Source organism: Sphaeramia orbicularis, chromosome 24, assembly GCF_902148855.1.
Source record: "Sphaeramia orbicularis chromosome 24, fSphaOr1.1, whole genome shotgun sequence".
In the NCBI taxonomy this organism is placed as follows: Eukaryota; Metazoa; Chordata; class Actinopteri; order Kurtiformes; family Apogonidae; genus Sphaeramia; species Sphaeramia orbicularis.
The window spans coordinates 28778077-28798403 of NC_043979.1; the positions used below are offsets into that span (position 1 = coordinate 28778077).

The following is a 20327-nucleotide window of genomic DNA, read 5'->3' on the forward strand; positions in this document are numbered from 1 at the left end:
GTTTCACAAAGGTTTTGTATTTTCAAGAGCTAGTGCAGATGTATTTTTGTTCTAAATATCAGTTGTTTGTAACATTAATTAATTAATTAATTAATTAAGAAGTCCAGCTTTTTGCATGCCCTGGACAAACAGTCCTTATTATTGAGGCCAGAAAAAAAAAAACATATTTCCTGTCCCTGGTTCTGATGCATTCCAGGGTCTGCAAAGATTCAGTTACAATAGATGCAACTGGTGGAGCCGACTCTAATGATAAAGCACAGTTTGCATCAAATCCAATTAATAAACAAAGCGGAGACAGACTGGGGCCAGACTGGATGTATCTTCCCTATTAACATGAAATATTGTGGGTGTGTGTAACTCGACTCATTAGTTCCCATTCAGCCCACTGAATTCCCTCCACCTGCAGGCCTTCCTGACCTTTTATTAGTAGAACAAAATGTTAAATCACTGAAAAGTATGTTTTTCAGTCCCTCTCTGTCTATCATTTTTACCATTTTTTTGGACGCATTATCTGGTTGTCTATTTTTTCTCCCTCTTATAAGTAAATTGTCTTCATTTAATGACTTCTTACTCTATTTTCTTCCATTGCCTAAGCTTACAGTCTAAAAACATTATGGCATTAATAACTTATTTATATCGTGTGCTCATGATGACAGATGACTTGTGCATGCATCCAACTGTGTGTTAGCTCAGATAGTTTGGCCTGATCTCAGAATGTGAGTGAGTTTTACTGACAGTCCTTGCATCTATAAAAAGTATTCTATTACATGTCAGAAAACCAACATGTTTATTTAGAATTTCACCTCAAGGAACAGTATTTTTAAGTCACAAACATCAGCCCTCGGGCTTCTCAGGTTGTAGTTCTCACTTATCCACACTGTGCCTCCTTTGCTCTCCTTGTTCTTAGCTAAGCTTCACTAAAACATGCAGCTCAACCTGTACTTAGCACCAAGCCAGACATTTATGAGGAACATGACTCCTGAGCAGTCACTGCAATTTAGACCAACTACACACCGAGACCGTGTGAACAAGGAGACAAAACGTGCTGGAATTTTCTTAATTTGCCCTAGTCTTTAATACCCATCTACCTTTTCTTTGCCTTCCTGAAGTCTGCCTGTTGATCTGGACTGAGCATGTGCAAAGCATGCATGTCAAAATAGCAGTGCTGAGGGATTGAACAGATTCACCTTTTCTCAAGTTCACATTGGTGGCAGCGCCTGGGTGAGTTGTGGGAGTTTATTTGGCACACCGGAGCACTGAGAGTTCTCGGGTTTCGGTTGGTGGATGCATCGGGCCGCATACAAGAACACCTGCCGCTGTCTGTTAAGGCACACATAGGCTGGCTGCCGGGTGAAAGAAATGAGGGAGGGGTAAGAAAACAGAGGAAAATATTGAAGTGCAGCAATGCATTCAACAGTGTCAGTGGGTATTCGGGTAAACTGGAGTGCCAAGTGTGTTTTTTTTGCTTAGTTTTGAACAGCAAAAGTGACCTACACAATCAAACCACTGGGTAGTGAGTTCGGGTGGTGTCGGTTGGGAAAGAGAGAGGGTCAAGTTCCTGTTCTACACTTGGAAGTTGGGTGAAGCAGCCACCCAACCCTCACTTACCTCCTCCTGCTGCACGCCAGGACCCTATACATAGTACTGATGCTGCTCTTTAGCTGTCTAGCAGATGGTCACACTGCTGCTGCGAGGATCACTTTGCCTCAGATTCACTAGATTCTCTGGCCTGGGATCAAGTTAGGGCCACATAGAGAGAGAAAGTGTCTCAAGAAGGCATCTTTGCTGCAGGTCCACATGGCAGTTTCATTACATCTGATCATAGTGGTTGTGTTTTTACAAGGTCAAACTGTTCCATATCAACACTTGAGGTGAAACTTTGAGTCCTGTTGCTGTTTTTATTTAGAACGAGATTGGCATATTCCTCTTTTGTGCTCTTGCTCTCATTGCTTTACACCACTCGGATGTCTTGGTGCCATTCCAGTTAGCTCTGACGAATGGTGGAGGAGGTATTTAGACCCTGTATTTAAGTAAAAGTACTAATCCAACACAGTCAAAATACTCCAGATTCTGTATTCAAAGGTACCTAAAGTAGGAAAAGGAAAAGTATTGTTCTACTATTGATAAATGATGCTTTACTGTTTTAGATGTTTAAGGTTGTACACCTTTAAAGTACTTGATATAATCGAGTCGGGTAGTTTGCACTACAGCAATGCCATATGTTCTTTTTATTTATTTTAGTTGAACCAAAAAGAGAAAAAAAAAGAAAAATGAACATGAAAATTCAGCAAAATTTGCAGTTGAGACCAATAAGCAGATCCAAATAAAAAACAGAGACTGAAATGTATTAAGTGTACCTTAAGGGCTTTTTTGATATGTATAGATGTCAGATTTCTTGTGTAAATGCATATATGTGCACAATTTTGCACACATTTCAGCATAAAATAGGAATGCATTTTAAGTAAATTTCTAACCACCCGAAGAATAGACAGTACTTGAAACCACTCTAAAAAAGAAAACAAATGCTGGAATTAAAGAAAATAAAATGTTTTCATTTCTTCTTGAATATTGCAAGAAAAATAAAACTTTTCTTCTTTTCATGAGCTCAGACAAACAGGCCTGTTTTTAGTGACAAAACATTTTCCAGTGACGCTAAGGGGAGTTTAAAAAGCCTATATAAAATGGAAAAAAAAGTACTTAAGTACAAATAGGATAAATATACTTAGTTACATTCTACTACTGGAAGTTTGTCAGACTGCGTAGAATATTTTGATCCCGATAACCCACAGTTAGAGGTTTAGTCTGCCTTTAAAACACAGCATGCTGCACAAACACATAAATATAGTTTGCCAGTAAGTTTGCCAGGACCCGCTGGTTTCATAAGGCCACCAGAATCCCAAACAGCTGAAAAGAAACAGGTTTATTTACTGATTTTAAAGAGGTGACAAGTCTTCGGTCATCCTGTGGCCATATTAAGTTTCCCTATCGGTAGCCTGAAACAACAAGCTGTGTTTCCTCCATCTCTGAACTACCGGCAGCAGTGATTTAGGACCAACATTGATGCTTTCTGCTATCAGTAATCACCTCCTGAAGCCCGGAGTCTGGTGGGGAGGGTGTTTAAGATGCTGCTGGTATGGGCTGCTGTGCCAGCTCGGCTCCTCATCTACTTTAACATGACATTTAACTCCACCGTAGGCTTCACTTTATCAATTAAAAGCTTTGTAATAAATAAGATCTTTATTACTCCTTAACTAACCACACTATATTTTTAAAGACCCAAGCTCTTTGTCATTTCCTGGATCTGCTCTTATTGGCTTTTGTAGTAATTACCTGTTGTATAAATCATTAAAAAGCCCCACAGTGTATTAATCGCTTTTTTTTTTCCTTACTAGGTAGTTTCTCTGTAGAGAAAATGATGATTAACTTTCAGAGCTGCAAGTTGAGGTGAAGAATAGAATAAATTCAGTTAAAATGGATTTATTCTGGCTTGCTTGTGATGCTTTATTAAAGTTAGACCAACACTACAGGCTGAAATGTGCAGCGCTATTTTTAATGAAATCGTTGTGCACCAGAGTCGCTGCTGGAGTTCTTGACCTGCTATTATTTATTTATTTTTTTCCTATTCTGTGCACTTAGGATAAAGGTGAAGTTGTACCAAAACCACCTTCTTTGCTTGTAAATGATGCAACATAATCTTAAAAACTCTGTTCAGGGTCAGGGATTATTTCTCATAGCAATGTCACTGTAACATTTATTACTATATGATCAATTCTAATCATAATAAATCATTAAACATCATACATATGCATCATGAATATACACTATTGCCATTTAAGTTGGAATACATTTTTTTTTTTTTACCCCCTCTCATTAAATGATTGTGACAAATGTGTTTATTTGTGATATACAAAGTGTAACTGGACTCGGTATGTAATCATTGCAAATACTCAAAGGTGATAACTGATGAGTATAAAAGGAATAAAAAGAAGAATGTATCTGAAAATAAAATTATTCCAACTTTACGGGCAAAAGTGTATATCTGAAAATGCATCTTCCCAAATTCCTGTGAAATTGTAACTAGGAACATTAATCAGGCTATTATTATTTTAATTATTATTTGTATTATTACCCCGCCCCCCAAAGGGGAGGTATTGTTTTTGGTTCGGTGTGTTTCTTTGTTTGTTTGATTGTTAACACTTTAGCAGCAAAACGATTGACTCAATTCATACCAAATTTGGTTTATAAATTGCCAGTGACCCAGAATAGATCTGATAACATTTTGGGAAAAGTAGGTCAAAATTCAAATTTTTATGAATTTTAAAAATCTTTTTTTTTTTTTTCCCCATTTACTTAAAATGGCTGAAATTTGTCTGTCTATGCTGACATCAGCACACACATAGACATGATGACATCAGCTGGATCGATGCCAAAATAAGCTACATGCGGGGGGCGGGGTTTGTTGTGCCTGGTACCATTTTTTATAATTATTATTATTATTATTATTATTCCTTTTTTTACAATGATTTTATTCTGCTTAAAGAAGTATGATGGTATCTTCATGGAAAACGTTATTTCATAACTTTACATATGAGGGAACAAGCCCATTAAACTTTCATGACGGGCAGCAAACCAGTTTTAACACATTTAATGCATTTTTCCCCACTACATAATGCCGTCTATCTAAATTGTGGGTCATAAGATCTTGGTAAATCTTTGTCCACAGTTACTTTATCTTATATACAGCAATTTCCATGCTGCTTTTAATGTCATGAATGGCAAATTCTTTCCACTTAGACAGTTAGTAGAACTCCCGAGACATACACCATCGTCTCATGTGGGGCAGGAAAACCCCTGTTGAACTGTGTTTTTTGGGGGTTTATTTTCAGTGTGTAGAATACCATTGTTGAAAACAGTAAGGGTCTGTTATCTCCCCTCCTGAGTCTGTGGGTGCTGTTACAGCCTGTATCTAAATCTGCTGAATTAATACTGCTGTGAAGGAGGTGGGAGCCAGAACCATGGCAACCATCAGCCCAGATTAGTGTGGGACGTGAGCTGGCAGGAGGCGCACACACACTATCACACATGCTAACACACAAAATCAATATATGTGTGCACGTTGCTAAATAGAACTTTACCCCCCCCCCCCCCCACTCCAACATATACAGATGTCTATTTATTAGTTGTACTGATTGTATCGAGTACTTCGTCTCTCCTGCAGTGATGTCAGAAAATGTACTTGCTTGGTTTTTCTTTATTGTTACTCATTCTTCTGGCCACACTGCAGACTTTTCATCTGTTTTTTGAAGTTAAAATGCCTCATTTATACCATTACATTCAGATTCAGCGTATATTATTAGCATCACTATAGGCTACAGAACAGGCAAAGTATATTTATCCCGCTGTTTCCTGAAACTTCCACCTGCAGTGGTAATAAAAGCCCCCCCTCCTACAAATCGGCGTCCAAGACAGGAATGCATAATGACAAGTGAAACGCAGCCAATAAGAATATTTAAGTCTCCTCTCTTCTCTGGCAGGATGATGAGGTGGTGCTCCAGAGTGTGGCCACCATCCAGAAGGAGCATCGCAAGTTCTGCCTGGCCGCGGAGGGACTTGGAAACCGTCTGTGTTACCTGGAATCTACATCGGAAGCTAAGGTGAGGATGGCACAGAGTTTGTAGTGTGCGCTTTGAAGGCTCTTTGTTCAGACGGTACTGAAATAAAGGGGCAAGTGTGGAACCACAAGGTAGAAAAATTAGGAAGGTAGGAAAATTTTGTCACTTTATAAGAATCATAGGCTTTTCAATTCCTTGTTTTTTCACCTTCCCAACTTCTTAACTTCCTCAGTTGTGACCTGGAAATCAACCTCTTTGCACCATCTTGAAGGTTGTCTTAGACCAGAGGTGTCACACCCATTTTAGTTCAGGGGCCACATACAGCTCAATATGATCTGAAGTGGGCCAGTCCAGGTAAATAATTACAGAATAACCTATAAATAATGTCAACTCCAAAGTGTTCTCTGTGTTTTAAGAGTGAAGAAGTAAAAGTACGTTATGAAAATGTTTACATTTACAAACTATCCTTTAAAAAATGTGAATAATATGAACAACCAGAAATTTTTTGAGAAAAATTAGTGCAATTTTAACAAAATTATGCCTCAGCTTATCATTTACACATGTGCATTACAACTTACAGATCACAGTGGATCTACAAAGGCACAAAACATTTAGTAACTGGTATAATATTGTTAAAATTGTACTTATTTTACTTAAGACATTTCAGAATATTCACATTTTGTGTGTGAAAAGATAGTTTCTACATTTTCATGTAATTTTACTTGATTTTTTTTTTTTTTTTTTTACAACAAAAATAATTTTTTGTTTTAACTTATTTATAGGTTGTTATGATAGTATTTTACTGGTCTGATCCACTTGAGATCAGATTGGGCTGAATTTGGCCCCTGATCTAAAATGAGTTTGACATCCTTGATTGTTCAAATGTTTAGTGTCATTTTTGCATTTCTCAAATTCATCCCATGGGTTGGACGGGACCCTTTGGTGGGTTGGCTTTGGCCTGTGGACCGTATGTTTGACGTTCCTGTCTTAGACTGAGGAGGCTGGTTGGAAGAGCTATGATAACTTTGATACCTTGGATAACTTTTTGTGGTGATGAGACCCAAGATGTGTAAAAGAGGCAAGAGCCACATCTGGATTACTTACCATGGCAGTAGCAGGCCTTAAAAGTGAAAGTTTTCCTCCATGTTAAGTTGTATTAGTTATTTAACCCTCAAGGATCAGCTAAAAGTGACAAAAATAATCTACTGATCTAACTCGTCTAATGACCCACTAATCCTATCATTACATTGAAATAATTCAGCTAAAATGCAGTTTCTCATCTTTTCAGCAGCATCAGATGTGTCTTATTTGGGTGTTCAGAAGTTCGGGAGTTACATGCATTCACCGTTAATGCCTGTTTCACATAAGACAGTTGTTGCTGATACTTGTTTTTATGTCAAGTCAGTTAATATATTTCCTAAAACAAAGTTGCTTTTTTTTTTTTTTTTTTTTTTTTTTTAGTTTCTTCTGTTTTGATATAATAACCTTTTGAATTTACTCTGAGCTTTTATGAACGTCTATGTGGTCGGTAAATTAAATACAGGAAAATACCTGATTTAATTTTCATTTTTAAATTATGATAATGTTAATTATTTATTTGTCCCTGCATCATTTTTATTGACTGGTCATGATGTGTCAATCATCTGTATTATAAAAGGGAAGTAGACTCTGTGTGTGTCTGTGTGTGTGTGTGTGTGTGTGTGTGTGTGTGTGTGTGTGTGTCTTGGGCATCACACAAAATCCTCTCCGAGCTAACTGCAGCAGTTTGTAATTCATTTGTATTTTTGGTCAAGGAGGACACTAGCAAAAACGGCAAGTTGATAGGACCAGTATTTTGAGAGATATTAGCAATTTTGGAATACAATAGCCTTACAAGATATTGCTATGTCCAGAATCACATGAATGCTTTGGCGGTGACTGCTGGACAAATGTGGTACAGCATGCATGAATACACAACAAAGGCTGGGGAATCGGGATGTTGCCCCTCTGGGTTGGGATGCAGATTTTAAACCCCCCCTTTTCACATCCCACCCTCGGTATTGACAGTGATGAAGTCCAGGATCAATGTGCTAGTGACAACGTAATTCTTTCAACTGAACTGTTTAATGAACAAAGACCAGAGTACCTGTACCTAAACATTTTATTATCTGGTACACATTAAATATAATGCTTATATGAAACAGCTTATATTCTGCAGTGGACATTTGATGTTGAACAAACTACAAATCCAGACTTTCACAGAACCTGAGTTAGTTATCATCTGCTCACATTTACTACAATTGCTGTTGAAAAATGGACTCAATCCCACTTTTGGCTGCATTGTGATGGTGTATTTTATGCACCTTTTTAACTATGTTTACGTGCACAAATATCATGTTTTTTTTGTGGCTTATTCTGAAATAGACAAAATTACTAAGCTGTTTACATGGTTAATTAAATTCTTGTTTACATGCAGCTGTACAACTTTTTCAGAGTTTTACATTGGTGGCAGATGTTCCACTGTGTGAACATAGTCTCCTGTTAATTCCTTTTAAACCATCTCTAAAAAAAAAGTTAGCTTCACAATCCAGCTCAGATCCATAAATCTGCTGATTTTGTCTTTCATATTTTTAAGAAGTAGGTGTGTTATTCTCTCTGACTGGAAATGCGTGTTGTTTCTTTTCTTTTTTTTTTTTCTTGGAGCATGCATCTGCAAATGAGATGCATATTCTGAATGCCCTGTGTGTATCTAAAGATTCCTCATGAGAGTTGAGAAATATCTACAAATCCCACATACTATACTGTGCAACAGTCTTAGGTCACCTTTAGAAGGGCTGAAATGAATATGCATATTTATTTCTCATTCTCCTTAATTTAGAAAAATACAAGAAATATGTGCACAGCCTGAAAAGACACAAAAAATTGAACTATGGGCTGTAAAGGCTAAAGTCACTGTTTAATATGACCCAAACAGAATGTGCTGAATGAAACCTAGTATAAAACATCAAAAAAATTATTGCAATAGATCTCACATGGTCTGAACAAAAGGGTTAAAGACATGTCAAATGCGAAGGTTACACTAAATACTACGACTTTGGTTTATAGCAGCTGTTTTTTCCATGAAACCTTTGTTTTTATTGTTGCACATACTTCACATACAGTCGCCGAAAAAATGATTAGGCCACCCTTGTTTTCTTCAATTTCTTGTTCATTTTAATGCAATTGTTAGTTTTAATACAACTGAAGGTACATTTGTTTGGACACATTTAGTGATAACAACAAAAATAGCTCAAAAGAGTTTAATTTCAGAGCTGATATCTAACCATTTTCCATGGTTTTCTTGATAATAACCCAAATCACTTCAGTTCTTACATCAATAGCTATGGCATTGTACTGCCAAACACAGTGCTTTTAGACATTCAGTGTTTTCTTTTCTGTCTGTTTTAGTCACATGATACAGACAGGAATTAGAACTTGATTGCATAACCATTGTTTTTGATGACATTTGATGGTCTAATATTTTTTTCTGCGACTGTATATCCTTGGATCCTAATACAGAGACTGAGAAATGAATATGTGTGGTCATTTTAACTCTACTAAACCAACAACCTAACGTTAGCCTAAGACTTTTGCACAGCTCTTTATCTGTATTCTGAAAATGGCTAATTCAGAGTATACAAATGACACATGTCAAATAGAGATTATTGTCGTATTAAAATAGCTACAACTACATGACTGTAACTACATTTTTTGTGGTTTTGCTTTAGACCTCAACTCATTTAAATTAGCTGCATGAACTTTTTAGTTAATTAAGGAAATGTATATTATTCTCCATGAATATACTCAGGTATGAGAGATAATGATATGTCAATGTACTGTGAGATGTGTGATAAATGTATCCTGCAGTCTACAAATTTATGAAAACATTATTCTTATCTGTTGAGATCCTTCAGCTGTCGCATTCAATTAATATTTAGGTTTGAAAGGTTTTTCTTGCTGTTTAAGAAAATGAATAGAGCCATTTGTTAGTGGACACCTGGCAAGTTAATAAAGGAAAGTTGCCTTCATGGTGTGATGCCTGATCAAAGATTTACAACAACAAATATCTATCCAACAAAGATGTTCCTCAAATGTAATCAACTGAGTGCAGCTTTCTCAACTTTATGAAAGTGGCTAAGTGATGAATATTCACTTCAGTGTAAAATACAAAAGGTTGTGTCATCTTGCTTTAATTCACATGAGACAACTGCATGTGGAGTAAAATGGAGGCGACAAAACAGACATGTGTTGCTGTCTCTACTTGTAGCTTTACTATACAGTTGAACAGATGCATCCAAAAAAAGGCTCTAGTCTAGATGTTCCCTGGCAGACTCCCTTCTTGACAGTGTGTAAATCAGAGACACTTGTGATTTCTTCCGCTGAATCTAGTCGTCTAATTCCGTCTTCCACTTGCTCTTCATCAGATCCGCTTTCCTGACAAGTAACAGGAGTGAATTAAAACATGCACACACTTCACAATCCAGCTAATTAGATAGAGACAATCCCAAAATGGATGCCTGGGTGGTGCAGAGTTAAACCAGATGCCCAGCTCTGCAGCAGGCCCAGTTTAGTTCCAGGTGGTTGGTCTTCCTTGGCCAGACCTTCAATAACTTGAGCAGTGTTTATGGGCAGTTAGAGATGATCTATTTGTTGTTGCACTGGTGCTTCCTGCTGGCTGCTTAGCGACCTCAGCGTAGCAGACGAAACAGCAACAAATATAAAACATACTGGATGGTGTTAATCCATAAAGATCCAAATATACACAGTCAACCAAAAGCATCTACTGTTGTAAACTGTTTAATACCTGTTGATTCATTAATCTTATCAATATATATGAATAACTGGTGTAAAATGCAGTTTGTCATCTTCTCATGGTCATCAGATATGACCCATTTAGACGGTCAGAGGCTCTGCAGTGAATGTGGAAACACCGTTATCTTCACCAGTAAAACTCATGGAGTTTGATCAATGGCAGTGGGTGGACACACTTCAGTTAATAATAGATTTTCCTGAAAATGTCACGTTTTCTTCAGTTTTCTCTCTTTTTGTTATAGTAACCCTCAAATGTAATCCCAGCATGATGATTAAAGTACATGATCAGAAAGTTAAATATAGGAAAATAACTGATTTTCACTGAAAAAATGCAAACTACAGAGGATAATATTGTGATAACTGGTGATAAATCACTTAAGAAAGGTTAAATGGAGAGAAATAACTAATTGGGAACTGACACAAAAGTAGCACTTGGTCTTTATGGGTTAAACCCTTCAGGATATTGTGAGTGAAGGATGTGAATTTGTGGTGTTTTTGTGTGGTTTTTTTTGTTTGTTTTTTTTGCTGCATGTGTCAGTTTTAGAAAACAACAGAACTGTCAGCATGCTGTCAGGTGTCTCATTTATCATCTTTTTTGACAAGATGTACTGTATGGTCTTAAAAAACACAAACATACTGAAAGGAAGATAGATCGGTTGTACCCTGGAGAATTAGCATCTTAATAGCAGCATAATTGTTGTATTTTGCTATATATTCACATTATTAGTCACAACATTTGCAGTGATGTTCCTGACAAATTTGTCAAATTGTTGTGAGTCAGTGGGAGTTACAGTGCAGCATCTATACTGTTGTTTATACACCTTACCATTTTATGTCGGCTTGACTTGGCTTCACACTCAGTTTAGGTGCCGGGGTGATAATGACATGATGACGGCTATAAAAACTCTCCAACACAAGGTTGCTGTGCATTTACGAGCAGCGCATATCAAGTAAAGCCTGATTGAACTGGGTTATTAAGGGACAACACTCAACAGCCTCATTCTAGTTCAACTTGTCGAAGCCGTTGTCAGTCAGAAGCACCTGCAGACCTGTCAAACACACACCTCTGCTCTCACCTTTCTGTGGTGCACATGACAATGCTCCGGTCCTCTTCAGGGTGTGAAATGTGGCAGAGTGTCGGGGGTGATGGTTGTCGGTTTGGCATGAGGGGAGGGGCTGTCATCTGCTGGCTGTTCTCAGGTGTTGACACTTCCCTTCCCAGACTCTAACGAAGCCTGGCTGTCTGCAGCCGCTGGGACTGAGGAAATGAGGCTGAAGTTGTTGAATAGAGAATATTTTGGTTCATTCCCAGAAAACCTTTTGAGGCATCGTGGGAAGGATTTTGGGTGTTTGTTTAAAAAGAGGTTTAATTTCAAAAACATAAAACAACACAACTGTACCCTTTTGATGGAAAGAAAAATGATAAGTCAAATAAAGCACATACACTGTCATAGTCCTATTTTTGATAATCACATTTTTATTATGTACTGTATGTCTATTGCATGATAAAGATTATACAGTAGTGGAATAATGTTGGTGTAATTTTTGTTTTTTAACTTTTTATTTAGTTTTGCATATTAACATGTACAAGAAATATTATCCAAAATGAACAGACAAACAACCAAAAAAAGGGGAAAGAAAGATGGGGCAGAAATAATCATGCAGTTGATTGACCACTGTCGGTGTCTTGTGTCTGTTTCGTCCAGTTTTGTTTAAAGTCACCTGCTTTGATTCGCAGGTAGAAAATCATTTTCTCCATACTGTAGATCTTGTCCATAATGGCCATCCATTGTCTTTAGTTTGAGCATCACTTTTTAACCAGTTTCTTAATGGCCACAATCATTATTTTGAAGAGATACATGTCTTCTTTCTTAACCCTTCTGGGATCAATCCCAGAAACAAGATCTGGGATCCCTGGGGACCTTATGGTTTAAGATACCCTCCAGAATTCTGATAATATTGTCCCAAAATGGCTGTAGTTTGACGCGTCCAAAAAATATGAATGACTGGCATTCATGTGACCACACTGTCTCCAGCATTTTTGTTGTGTTCCAATCTGTTTACTTTCGATCTGAGGTGTAACAAAGACACGTGTTAAATTCTTCCAACCAAATTCTCTCCAGCGTCTGGAGCTTGTACTGCTATGTTGTATTTTACACATTACATGCCAATCACACTCTGGGATTTCAGTCTGTAATTCTTCTTCCCATGGTGTAAAATTTTAAAGGTGTCCAAAATCTCAAATATTATCCTGAAATATTTGCAGAAAATTTTTGGCTGCATCAGATAGACACAAACAAATGCAAATTATTATTAAATTTTTGCTTATTAAAAAAATAAATAATAAAAAAATGTTGACAGGTTCAACATCTCATGCCCTGGATGTGTTTCATTATCTTGCTGAAACATTCAGTTTAGACCCTAAGTGAATAGAGCACGTGCAGAAGGGAGCATGTGGGTTTGGAGAATGAAACAATACTTGGCAGAGTTCAGTGACTTAAGATTGATTTGTAATGTAATATATCACAAATGCATGGGTTGTCCAAACACTTTTTTTTTCACTACTACACATTAAATATTTAATCTTCAGAAATGTAGAAATATTTTTGTGGGGACTAAAAACTGAGTTTCTCTACATTTAACCTTTTCTAAGTGATTTATCAGCATTTTTTGTATATTATTTTCTGCATTTTGTATTTTTCAGTGGAAATTGGGTATTTTCCTAAAGTCAGTTTATTGATTATGTAGATGTTAATAAGATGTCAGCTGAAAAAGTCATTGTTACTTCAGTTTTATACAATAACCTTTGAATTTACTCAAAATATATCATTAACTGATGGCACAAAAAAGTGTTTACAATCACTGCCATTTGTCAAATGACATGGGTTTTACTGGTGAATCAGTTTTGAAGAAGATTTTGGTGTTTCCACGTACACTGCAGAGCCTCTGAACATCCAAATGGGCCATAACTGAATGCTGCTGGAAAGCTGAGAAACTGCACTTTAACAGAATTATTTACAGGTATTGATAGGATTATTGATTGAAAGCTCAAATATTTTAGATCAGTAGATGCTTTTGGGCTGTTTTGGCCTTTGACGGTTAAAGGATAAGTCTAGGAATATTTCAAATTCTTTCGCTATCAAGATAATATTTTGATTATGTTGGAGAATTTTGAAAAGTTGCTTCACTTTTAAGTCCCTCCTGTATGATCATGTTTCCAATTTTTATGGCTGTCTCAAACACCTTGATAACAACCAAAAAGTCTTTTTAAAGGTCACTTTAACCACAGAAAGAGTCTCGTCTACTCCTTTTGCAAGTGAAAATGTTCAACATGTCATCCCAACCCTGCAAGAAGTATGATAATCAGAAAATTGGTGGTGAATAATTCATAAGAGGTGTTAGATCTGCAGCAGGTGGCAAGTTATCGCAGTAGAAGGTCGCAGGACACTACAGACGTAGCTGCTTTGTGTCATTTTTGTTTCCTCCTGCAGGTAAAAGTAAATAATCAGTGGACTGTGTTAAGTTTGGGAGTAGATAAATAACTTTTAAGGGGTTCCTGTCTTGTCTGGTGTCGGAGATTCCCATGCATGTTTGTGTTGAGTTACAGAGCAGCGCCATGCTCATTATCACCCAGCAGCCCTTGCCTCTGCTCACATTTCTCACTTCACTGCAGAGTTCAAGGGTCATTTGGTTGTGTTACTGAGTCGGGGCTTCCACCCAACACCTTAAATCATTTCTTGTGTTCCTCTGTGTTGGGTAGGATATTACGTAAAGATGACAGCTGGTACTTAACAGAAATGTGGAGCATTGTCGAGTAAAGTCAGGATCTATCTATACGGGATATGTACGTTTTGATGCCAAACAGGAGCCACCGGGTGACTGTTAATGTGTTTGTTTACGCGTTGTTGCTTATGTACAATATCTGCAATGTAATGTTAGTCAACAGTGCCATCTAGCACATCACAAAGTAATTAATTTTTCATATTGACAAGTGGATGCAATTAATATACTGCCTCCGAGAGCTGCCTTGGGGCTGCTTTTGAGTAAACAATAATTTACTCGCATTATGTAACGTAATTAAACTAAATCCTCTGCACAGTTCACGCCTCACATTATTTGGATTTACCATTTGAGGAAACCCCAGTTGTCCTCATAGAACTATTCCCTACTCATATTTACCTCAACCCCTCATCCCTACGTCTGATCTTGATTAATGTATTGAAAAATACAACCAAGCACCAGAACCTCACAAAGAAGTTGTTGTGCTGAACATAGAAGACACATCTGATGCCACACAGATTTGCCAGCTAAGGAAAAAGGTAGAGAGAACCTTACTGATAATTGTTTATTGCAGCCGCATGATATCCACCTTTCGACAGGGCTTCAACATCATCCTAAGCTTCTCATTAGTAACACACCGGGACAGCCAAAAGACACAAGTCATCAGATTTATTCATGAGGACCCACAGTTTAATACATTCAGTCAGCGGATGCATCCAAATAGTCCTTTTTGCTTAGGAAGGTTCCTAACAGAGTATCCAAGTGTCAGCCATGATGAGAGTCAAATTTACCAAAGGAGAGGATAGAATGTAGTCTCATAATTCACTACAGCAGTGACATCAACATATACAGACAGGACAAGCATTTTGTATCTTATACCACATGTTATAAATGTGGGCAGATGATGTTTTTAGCTCATCAAGTGAGCTCATGTAGATTTAGAGACACCATTTATTGCTTTTTGCCGATTTTTTTGCATAGATTTAGTATTCTAATAGAATCATGCAATACCAGCTCCATAATGACAAATAGAAGTGTAAAGGACAGTGAGTGTTAATGACAATTAGTGTAGCTTTAGGGCGAAGTCAAGGGAAGGTTAACATCTGGTCAAAAAAATTTAATTGCAATAATCTACACCAAACTTATATTTTTGGGTAGGTAATTACTTATATATTCAGGAAAATGTATTTTGAAATGAGAAAAAAATTGTGAAAAATAATTTAAGGAGTTTTATGAGTGTGAATGTTTGGAAAGTGACAGTTTTCTGCCATCATTCTGGGTTCATTTCGTAAACTCTCATAAATAAACTAAATTTATTCCAAATACATTGATATTTGACTATTATATTATTTATGTCATATTCTAAACAGACAGTTTCTAAAATTAGTAAATGCATGTATTTATGTGAAATACATTTGAATATAATGTTAATATTATTTGTATGTTGTAAATATTGTAAAACAATGTATATGATATTGATAGTTGACATTTAAAAAAAAAAAAGTTTAATCTGATATTTACTTTTGTTGTCCATCCATGACATTTTTGGCTTTGTCCGTCTGTGATGCTGCCATTTGTCAAAACTCTTTCTGTTTAGGTATGACAAAATAGTTTTGTCCTCTAACCAATTACTAGGTTGTAAAATAGAGGGTTTAAGGTATACACTGAATACGTTTTAGGATGAAAGTGTCATAGGAACTTCACTTTTGAGAACTTTGTAATTCTTGCAAAAAATAGATGTTAATTTTTTGTCTATCCGTGACACAGTAATTTTTATATTTTTCATTTAAAAATATTTGAAACTAAATTTTGCCCTTTAAGTGTGTTTAAGATGGCTTTTAGGCCTTTCCAATTATGTGTAATATTTGTCTTAAACTTGTTTTGTTCAAAAGTTATGAATCAAAAAGTAGTGGGCTGTCCATCCGTGACACCCTTGACCCTCACCTTTTAGTGTTTATTCAGGTCTATTTCTGTTTGACCACTGATAATGAAGTTACACTTAGACTATGTTCATGTTTTTATCCTGCATTAAACAGTGCAAAGGAAGTACCCAGCATGCATTTTTTTTGTAGTCCAGTGTAGTTTTATCACAGCTGACCTATGTAACATCTGCCTAGTATAAGTGCAGCCAAATTTTTTCAGCACTATGGTTCCTTTTCCAAAATTCTTTCCATCTCTCCTCAATCCCATGATGTTTTCTATCGAATTCAAGGAAAATGGGTGATATTTTGACTTTTTGGATGCACCCAAAGTGTTTTTTCAGGCCAAGATCTGCTGTCGAAATATTAAGTGGATATGCAAAATGTGGATGAGCATATAAAGCATGTGATAAAGGTCCAAAACATTAGTCATTACTAAGCATTTCAGTATCCTTCAGTCTTACAATCTTCCACTTTCTTCAGAGTACACAGTCAAAGAACTTGAAGGCGAATAAAGTCCTGTCACCTTGTTTTATTTTGGGTCGACGCAGACTATTTTTTGCTCAAAGCAGCTTGTCATTGCCTCTTCAACTGATGTTTCTTTGGTTTTCTCCCTGCCCTTTCCCCTCGTCCTTCCCTCATTTTCGCTTTCCTTTTCCCTGTCCTGCAGTATGTTCCTCCAGACCTGTGTATCTGTAACTTTGTGTTGGAGCAGTCCCTGTCAGTGCGGGCCCTGCAGGAGATGCTGGCGAACACCGGGCAGAACAGTGAAGGGGTGAGTACTTCCCCTCCCTCCCACTGATCTCGCATATTTTTCCTCTCTGTCTGTTTGCAGACGAACACACTCCGTTTCATGCATATACACACACACACATGCACAGCCACATCTAAAAAGAAAGGAAAAAAATCAGTTTGTAGTCTCCCAGTTGGACTCCGTTTCAGATGCCCTTGAGGTTTTTTGCAGCATGAGTTACAGTTGGAGGTCTTGTTCTGTTTCCTTCAACTGTTTTTACTGGTTAACATAAACCACTGAAGGGACATGTAATGAATAATCTTGAAAAGTAACCTCATACCAGACAAAGAATCAATGCACTATTTATCTTGTCATGTCAAATGCTATTCGCTGGTATGAAATTCAATTAATTGGCTAAACCGTAGTTTGTTTTTTTTTCTCTTCTGAATAATAGCCAAATCCACAGCATGTTCCGAGAGTATATTCTTCCTATTGTCTGATGTGGATGACATAGCAGAATGAAGTTATTTTTTCCTCAAATAATGGGATTTTAAATATTAAAAAAAGACTTGGTTGCATAGTCTAATAAATTGTAAGTAAAAGTGTGTTTAATTTATGAAAATGTAATAAACAGCAACAAGATCCCCTTAAGGGACAAATTAAAGATAATCGAGCCTTATGTCATTCCAAAGAAATATGCACCCTGACAAACGATAAGATTGCTAAACATATTTTTCTAATTCTTTTTTACTCTGATAACTATGTTTGCATAAGTCAATAAGTGGGTAAAATTAAATCCCAGTAGCATTTAGGGCAGGCAGACAGACCAGAACTTGCAATACTCTGAGCTACTTTAAGACCAAGAGCTGTAATTGAATTCTAAATGGGAGCTGTCTCTTTTCATTCCCTGTTACACATTCCTGTTTTGCAAAAAGAGATCAGAAGGCTCTGATAATGAAAGACCGTCTGGGGTCAAGAGAAGGGGGAAAATTATCTGTGAGTTCTCTGCAGCATCCTCTGCTCGCCCTCGCTCCTCGATTTTTGATTTATGTTGGTTTGAGCTGTGGAGAGGGAGAGGAAGAGCGATGGCAGCTCTCCTCCTCTTCCTCACAACTCCTCTCTGGCTCTTTCTATGTTTATTAGAGCAGGTAAGTAATCTTTGATTGGACAGGTATTCTGTAGTATCATGGGAATATCATAGACGGCATTGAAGCACGCCTCTGAGCTGTGTGTGGTCTGCAAAACCCCATCAGTTGCTCATATTCACTCATGCTGCTGTGCTCTAGCGGAGTCATTTCATGTGTCATTTAATCTCATCGCCCAGCAATTCTGGCTATAGATCCAGAGAAGGGTGGGGGTGGGGAGAGATGAGGGGGGTCAAGAGATGACAAATGATGGCATTGCCCCATTGGGAGGAATGTTAAACTCTTCTTTGTCATATTTTTGAGATGAAAACGGAGAGAAAACAGTGCTTCATTCTGAAATAAATCACTGCACTATTTTTAGTCAAATAAACCACTGCTTTCAAGATGTTCCTTGTTAATAGTAGTTAACACTGCATTATGTAATAATGGCATTTTCTCTCAATTATATAAATACACCTACATCTTGAACACAGCTTGGGCACAATATGTGACACATTTCCCATCATTTTGTCATAAATCATCATTTTCAGTTGTCAGTGATGGGGAGGATGCTATTGAAATGTAACAGGTTTCTTAACAGTTCACAAATGCATTCTAAGTTTTGACATTTGATTTAACTTTTGCTTAATCCTGACAGCTTTAGTGACCTGCATGACAGAAAGAATTACTGTGCAGGAAAAAGATGCAAAGCAACAGCATAAAGGTCTTAACACACCAGGGGCACGATGAGTAAACATGACAGTGCAACTGCAAATATTTTGATGATGCAAGTTTTGCAACAGCTGACTCTTGTATACTCTTGTCAAATATACGTTTGTGCCAAGAACAGTAATGGATGCAACCCCCTTTACCTGGAGCCTCATCTGAAGCTGGTGTCTTCTCTTCTTCAGCATCTAAGTCCTTTGTCCAGATAAAGACACGGTGCAAATACTGTGGCTGGAAATAACAGGTCTGGCTCCGTAATTATTATCACATTATGTCCATTTCGGACAAATAATTGGTTGATACTGCTATTCATGCTGCAAAAGCTCAGAAAAATGAAAATGCCACTTCTACAGGGTGGGGAAGCAAAATTTACAATATTTTGAGGCAGGGATTGAAAGACAGTGTATGACCAATTAGTTTATTGAAAGTCATGACAATTTATTTGTCACAAGAAAATTTACATAATAGAAAATGTTTTTATTCTATGTGTCCTCCTTCTTTCTCAATAACTGCCTTCACATGCTTCCTGAAACTTGCGCAAGTGTTCCTCAAATATTCGGGTGACAACTTCTCCCATTCTTCTTTAATAGTATCTTCCAGACTTTCTTGTAATAGTTTTGCTCATAGTCATTCTCTTCTTTCCATTATAAACAGTCTTTATGGACACTCCAACTATTTTTGAAATCTCCTTTGGTGTGACGAGTGCATTCAGCAAATCACACACTCTTTGACGTTTGCTTTCCTGATTACTCATATGGGCAAAAGTTTCTGAAAAGGCATGGATAATAGTGTTAGGTATGATTATGACATCAATATATGTTTGGTTTCAAAACAATTGACGTAGTGCCTGCTGAGAAAAAACAACTAAATGTTCATTGTAAATTTTGCTTCCCCACCCTGTAATATTCACATTCTTGGTGAAAATACAGTGTTTCACATTCGCAGACTAAACTGCCCCTGGTCTGTGATTACCTTAAATGTTATATACCACAAATAAAGAATATATTTGGACATAATCACCAACATTTTAGTTTGTAACTGTAATCTAATGAGATTTTTTTCAGTAACTGTAACAGATTACTATAGGTAATGTGTTCTTGCTCCTCAAAACTGACCAGGCTTATGACAAAATGTTAGCGGTTCATCTGTAATGAAACTCCCTGATTTGTTGCAGGGTTGACTCTTAACAGGAGTTATCAAAAAGATCTTTTAAAAGCTTCAGTTTGTGCAAAATACAGCAACTGAAACACTACTGCTCCTGTATTTTGTTATAACCACCATAATATGTAATGATTTATCACAACATGTGGGAAAAGTTATTATGTATTGCATTGTTTATTACTATGAAAGGTAGAATATTATAACTAAATGTGCTTTATCATATAATGCAGTGTTTTTACTGAATGAATTGTTATTTTTTTTGTTTTGTTTTGTTTTTTTTAAACTTGCTATTCCTATAGGAAACATTTGGTCTGTGTTGCATTTCTCAATAGCTTAATATTCTTTATGTTTTTAGGTCAGACCACTTGTATCCTAGGAGCAGAGATAACAAGGCTTACGGTAGCATGACACATTGTGCATTAGAGTTGTAGCGATTAGAGAT

At 36.9% G+C, this 20327-nt stretch overlaps 1 protein-coding gene across 1 annotated transcript in view; it reads left to right on the plus strand.

Moving 5' to 3' along the window:
• Window positions 1-20327, plus strand: part of ryr3 (ryanodine receptor 3) — a 173101-nt gene that overhangs the window by 11573 nt on the left and 141201 nt on the right. Inside the window, exons 2-3 of the mRNA XM_030128736.1 lie at window positions 5535-5654; window positions 16812-16916. Of these exons, the coding sequence (XP_029984596.1) occupies window positions 5535-5654; window positions 16812-16916 (225 nt within the window). The remainder of the gene's footprint in view (window positions 1-5534; window positions 5655-16811; window positions 16917-20327) is intronic.